The sequence below is a fragment of the Empidonax traillii genome, unplaced genomic scaffold (assembly GCF_003031625.1).
Source record: "Empidonax traillii isolate 1590-97213 ecotype Southwest subspecies unplaced genomic scaffold, ASM303162v1 scaffold1497:size106550, whole genome shotgun sequence".
NCBI classification, from domain to species: Eukaryota; Metazoa; Chordata; class Aves; order Passeriformes; family Tyrannidae; genus Empidonax; species Empidonax traillii.
Genome location: NW_020956690.1, coordinates 88,090 through 94,009, shown reverse-complemented (window position 1 = coordinate 94,009; position 5,920 = coordinate 88,090). Strand labels below are relative to the sequence as shown.

Genomic DNA, 5,920 nt, shown 5'->3' with positions numbered 1-5,920 from the left:
TGCAGTAGATTTGGGTAGTCTGAGGGAGTGAAGTGTCCCAGAGGATGTTTGACAGGGGGTCCTGCGAGGGGTGGGGGTGTCCAGGGTTAATTGGGGCCTGATTGGATTTGGGGGACCCAGGGGGTGCCAGGGGAGCGTGGAGGGTCCTGGGAAGTGTTGGGGATCCTGGGGTGGATTTGAGGGAGTCCCAGAGGGGCTGTTGGTGGGTACCCCTGTGCTGTCTGGGGAACACTGGGAGTCCTGAGTTGGATTTGGAGGAGTTCCAGGGGGTGTTTGGGAGGGTCCTGGGGGCATTTGGGGAATCCCAGGGTGAATTTGGGGGATGTTCGGAAGGAATTTGTGGGATCCCAGAGGAGCTTGGGAGTCCTTAGGGGATACTGGGGGGTCCTGGGGAAGCAAGTGTCACAATCCACTAGTCAGGAGCACAATGTTCATTGTAAATTCTTGTCACTCCAAACAAGGACCCCAGACACGTGTCAGGGAACTTCTGTGTACAGTCACTTTCACTCTGGCAACGAACCACTGTTTAGATGTTGGCCAACAAGCGCTTAAATTTTACAACACATTTCAACTAGTGGGAGCTAACAAGCCCTGAATTTTTACAATGCACTTCAATCTCTCAATAGGCAACACCACTTCTCAAAGTTGCTGGCCACCAAGCCACTACAGACTTCCACAAACTCCCCACTCCCACAGCAAATTTCTGTATGGAGCATGGGGTAGAATACGATAGTAGCTCTTTCCCCAGGCAAAGCAAAGGGGGAGACAAATAAAGGCAGAAGAGAGGGAGAGAACAAAGCTTAGCAGTCCTTGGCTCCCACGTTGATCCCGCAGCATGGATGGTCCAGAGCTGGGGTGCTGAGACAAAGGAAAAAAGGAAAAAGAGAAGAGAGGGGACCGATCCACTTCCTTTCATACTTAACCTGGCACAGCCTCTTATGTAAACCAAATTTTTTGTGCTGTTTTGTTTGTGCATGAACAGCCAGCCCTCTGAGCCTTCCAAGACATGAGTCGGGGGACTGAGTACGACTCTCAAGGTGGAGCAGGAAGCTGGTTCAACAGAGGCGGGGAAGCTGCCCCACCTCTGCAGGACCCTCTCTTCCAATCACAAGTTTCCTGTCGCAACAGTCAGAATGTTTGAGACAGGCCATGCATATGCCTGGTCCTCCTCTCCATGGCTCAAACATTCCTTACTGTTGGTTGGGCATAGGACTCATCTTCAGCTGCAGTGATCTTTATGTAGCAGACAGAGGGAGAGAACTGGGAGGAAGCACAAGACAGTAAGCAGCCAATCATACAACAAATAAGGGCCATGCCCATCATTTAAAAACAGAAATCCAACCAATGTTTTGCTCCCAATTTGTGATAACCCCTTTCCCCACCCTATGAGCTCCAAAAATTTCAAAGTAGAAGAAATCAGCAGTCCAAGGTACAGTTGATTGAATCAGTCCTTTGGCTGCATTGATAAGAACAGTGCAATTGTCTGGCCTTCATCTTTGCTTGGGCCTCTGTGAAATTGCAGTGCTGTGGATGGTGAGGCAGCACTCCCTGTTGGTGAGGCTGAGCATCACATGCACCCTGAATAATCTCAGAAACTGTTAAATTGAACACTGATACAACACAGGGGAGGAATTCCAATACTGCATTTAAATCCAGCACAGTATTCCAGTGTCAGATAGGAATAAAATTTTCCACCTGAACACCTCCAAGCCAGCCCTAAATGGACTGTATATTTTGCCATTTTACAGTTACAGGTGTTAGTAAGATTCAGGATATTTATTTGTAGTTCTGTATACAGGCCAATTTCTTTTATGGGGTACCACACTGAGAAATGTATGGGGTGTTGATGGCATTACAATTACAAGTACACGTATTTCTAGGCAAAGTTCTAATACTAGATATAAACCATGTTTCAGATGGGGTGTTCCCAGGTCAAGTGTTACAAGTAATAAAGATCAGAGCAAACAAATTTATAGGCAACAGAATCTTAGTCCTTCCTGTGCAAACCAGGAGATGGCAAGGCAAAGCCCTTGGATGTGAGACCCCCATATTCTTACAAGTTGTTGCATTAGCTTCCAAGCTAAGTTTGGCATCTTATTATAGTAGTTTACATTTAACAGGAAGAAGGCACAAAGGAGACATTGCTGAAACATCCTGGTCAATAGCAATAGGTACAAATTATAAAACCACCAGGAAAACAACACATGGTCGAAATTCTTGACATTTACATCAATCTATAGTACTAGGTTAACTGCTCAATTGTAGTTCTTGTAGGAGAGGAGAAAGGGAAAATGCCCAGACCTAAACTGGTGGTTAGAAAAGAGGGCACTATCCATTTGATGTAGATACAATAGTCTTTATCATGGGCATAGACATCTACCCACGAATAACTGCCCAATTGCATCTTAAGTCACTGTTCCAGTAGTGGATGAATCCACTAAAACTGGCTGTCCTGGGTGGTGCTTAAGCCTACCTGGATCTTCACTTTCCCTTTTGTGAAAGATTCAATTAATGCTTTCTCCCCTGGCCCTCTCCCATACCATACCTGCACTGCAGTGGTTACTGGATTGGAATCTACTGGAACTGGATGGAACTGGGCTTGGGTAAGTAACTGAACAATCATTTTAAAAACTCTGCATGCTTTCGCCTGTGGCTCAACTGACATATTCTGCTTGGGTTAGTCCAGATACAGTCTCCACATTTGAGGTGGGAATACTTACAGGATCTCCCCTCTCCTCATTTAACTGATTCTGCAATAACTTTGATATCTCAGTCATGCTTTATGTCACTGTTTTGGTAGCAATTTGCTGACCCTGGCCATTATTTCTGGTTTCAGTTTTAATTATGAGGAGTCCAGATTCTACATCCTGCAATTCCTCTCTCTCATACACATGCCAAAGCTCCCCCTGACGCCTCCTAGTATGATTGCATTTGGTAGCAAGCAGCCCTTCTGCCTGCAACCTGTTTTCCTGATTTACGTTCAGCAACAAGCATCACCTTCTTCTGAAGCCTGCTCCTCCTCTCCAGGGGATCTAAACCCCTTGACCAATAGGCAGCCCTTTGGGTGAGGCACCAAGATTCACAGGAAACATTTACACTTAGGAAAATCCCTGGTTTCCAGTATCCCTGGGCCTCCTCTCTTCAGCTTCTTTATGCTCCACAGCAGCTGCTGCCTGCACTTCTTCCGTGTCTCTCTTCTCCACAGTTGGCTCCTTTTCTGTTGCTTCAGCTGCCTGCACTCCTGGCTCTCCCTTCTCTTCCACAACTGCTTCTCCAGCCTCCCTTGCCTCCTTGTCCAACACTCCTCTCTCTCTTTCTCCTCATCCTGCTCACCCGCTAGTACTTTCAGTTCCCCCTCTGGGTTAGTCACTCTCTTTGTTTCTAAGGGTCTTGCAGGCTGATCAAGCCTCACCAATTCTTTATCTGAGCAGCTAAGTCCTTGTACTCCCCCCACCGGCTTCTCACTCCTGCCAACGTGTGCCTCTCTCCAGTGCCTCTCTCAGTGTATCCTGCTCTTGGCAGCCTTACAAAGTTCAATGTGCATTTGTCTGATTTGGTCCCTTTTCATATGCCACAGAGATTCCAGTTTCTCTCTCTCATTTTGCTCTCTGTCTGAACATTTTTGTATAAATGTGTCTCTCTTGGCATGCTCTCCAGCCTCCCCTGGATGGCTTCAGGTCAGAACACTGAGGGGAGGGCAACTGTTTCTCTCTTTGCCCCTTCTCTGCAGCCTCTCAAGCAGCAGCACTTTGCTTCCAAGCTTTGCCAGACCCACTTAGAGAGCTTTTCCCTTCCCGCCAGGGATTGAAAGGACAAAGAAGCTGGGAAGAAACAGTCCCCTCCCCAACCCTTGTGCTGAGTTAGGCCTTCCTAGCATGTCCAGAGAACATGGCCAGGGTGTTTCCTGAGGCTCCCAAAAAGAGGACACTGCTGGAAAAGGAGTCCCTTGGCCCTGGAGATGGACCAACACACAGATGTGCCACCACAGTGGCACCTTGGCCATGATACGCACTAGAACTGAGAGATCTTTGAAGAGCACCTTCTCTAACTGCACTCCTAGGAGGAAACAGCCCCCAGAATGGCACTGATTCCAATTATGTCCCTGTTTTTCCACCTCAGGTGCTGCTCCCCCCAGCCCTGATCACTCCATCCATGGCCCCAACACCCTACTTTTCAGTTCAGGGCAGGTCCACCAAAAGGAAGGGCTCAAACCTGGATCCTACTGAAATGGTCTTCTGGGGTTCAGCACTGAGCAGAGCACCTCAGGCCTTGTTCTTAGTCCCTGTGCTGCTTCAGGTCTTGGTGGCTGCCAGATGAAGACCTTGAAATTGGAGTCTTCAGGCACCCTGGCCTGAGCACTCCTTGATGGTGATGTGCTTCTGAGAGGGACATTCTTTTCTCCTTCTCTTACAAGAGGAACTTTATTTTGTCCTTCTCTTCCTCCTCTGCCCCTCTGAGGTGTTGCTGCCTACATGTGGCTCAGCTTTGTCACTTGGCCCTTAGGCACATGTTAGCCCTTGGCTTGGTGAGTCACAGGCTGCTTTTTCCAGTGGTGGCCCCAGGATAGCTGGTGGGTCCCTATAAAAAAACAACAAGAGGATTCAGCCTGAGGGCAGGAGGGGCCTGGGGCCGCATTCTGCCCACTGGAGCCACGTGCTGCTCGGCCCATGGCTGCACTCAGCTCAGGAGAGGAAGCCCCTTGAGCTGGGACCCTCAGCTGGCACGCAGCTGTCAGGCCACCACACTGGGGCTCTTCTGAAGGGCTGGAGAGGAACCAGTCCTGTTACATGGGGGGCTCCCAGTAGCCCCAGGCTCTCTGGGTGCTGCCCTCACTGCTCCTGGGCCGTGGTAGGACAGCATGTTTGGTGCTGGGAATGGCTCTGGCTGTAGCAGGAAAAGGCCCCATACAGACACCAGCTCTGAGCCGTATGGCTCATCTGACCCAAGAGCTGTCCCTCATCTCTGTCACCTCCTCATCCCAGGGCTGCTTGCCTGCCTTAGTAGTGGAGCTTGAATAAGCAGGTACAGGCAGTCCAAGAAGTCTCCCTGGAACCAGGAGTAAGACATTTCAGAACAGCGAGACTGTGATGCTGTTGGCCACAGAGTGACACACAGCGATGCTGAGACCTCTTCCCAACATATCCAAGAGGGACTTCCAGCTCCCCTTGCACCACTGTCTCCAGAGGCCTGGCACCCTCCCCAGTGCCAGCACTCACTGGGCTCCTCTGCGAGCACATCCATAGTTCCAGATTTGGGACAGGGAAGCTGGATGATATCCCTGAGGTGAAAGAGTCTTTTCAAAAGTAGAGGTAATTTCCCAGAGTGAGGATAGGCCCTCGGATCCCCACTCTCCTGCTGTACCCAGGGTTGGGGATCTTGATCACCTCCCACCTCAGGGCTCAGTTCTTGTGGAGCCAACCTGAGGAGAAATGGCTGTGCTAAGCTGGCACCAAGCTTTGTCACAAGTCAGATCCTTAAGACAATCATCACTGGGAATTCTCCCATCAGATCACAGAAACCAGTTGCCCATGCCATGGAAATGAGATGGGAGCTGCTTTACCTTCCATACCTCACCTGACAGGTGGCAAACCCTCCTTTTTCTTCCACTTGTCCCCACCAGGGACATGTCTCAGGGCCCTGAGAGAATCCCTGTGCAGTGATGTGGGCAGAAACTCCAGTTCAAACATGGAGACAAAGAGACAGCACAAGCCCGATTCACAGCACCACCAGTCCTTGCCACTTGCCATGATCACCTGCTCACAGGCAAGTTTTGGCACTGGGTTGTAAAGACCAATGTTTTTCCAAGTCATCTAAGCCCCATCCCCAAGGACTATCCTGGGAGTGGGCATCACCCAGTAAAGGATTCCTGACCTTGGTGGGGAAGCAGGTGTCACCTAAAATCCTTCCTCTGTTCCCTCAG

General features: G+C 49.7%; 1 protein-coding gene across 1 annotated transcript in view; it reads right to left on the bottom strand.

Annotated features, from left to right (window-relative positions):
• The window catches only part of LOC114070275 (steroid 21-hydroxylase-like), a 13,760-nt gene extending 9,757 nt beyond the window's left edge, over positions 1–4,003 (bottom strand). Inside the window, exons 1-2 of the mRNA XM_027907597.1 lie at positions 3,995–4,003; positions 1,195–1,260 (exon numbers count right to left, since the gene is read on the bottom strand). Coding sequence (XP_027763398.1) covers positions 1,195–1,260; positions 3,995–4,003 — 75 coding nt within the window. The remainder of the gene's footprint in view (positions 1–1,194; positions 1,261–3,994) is intronic.
• Between the last annotated feature and the right edge of the window lie 1,917 nt (positions 4,004–5,920).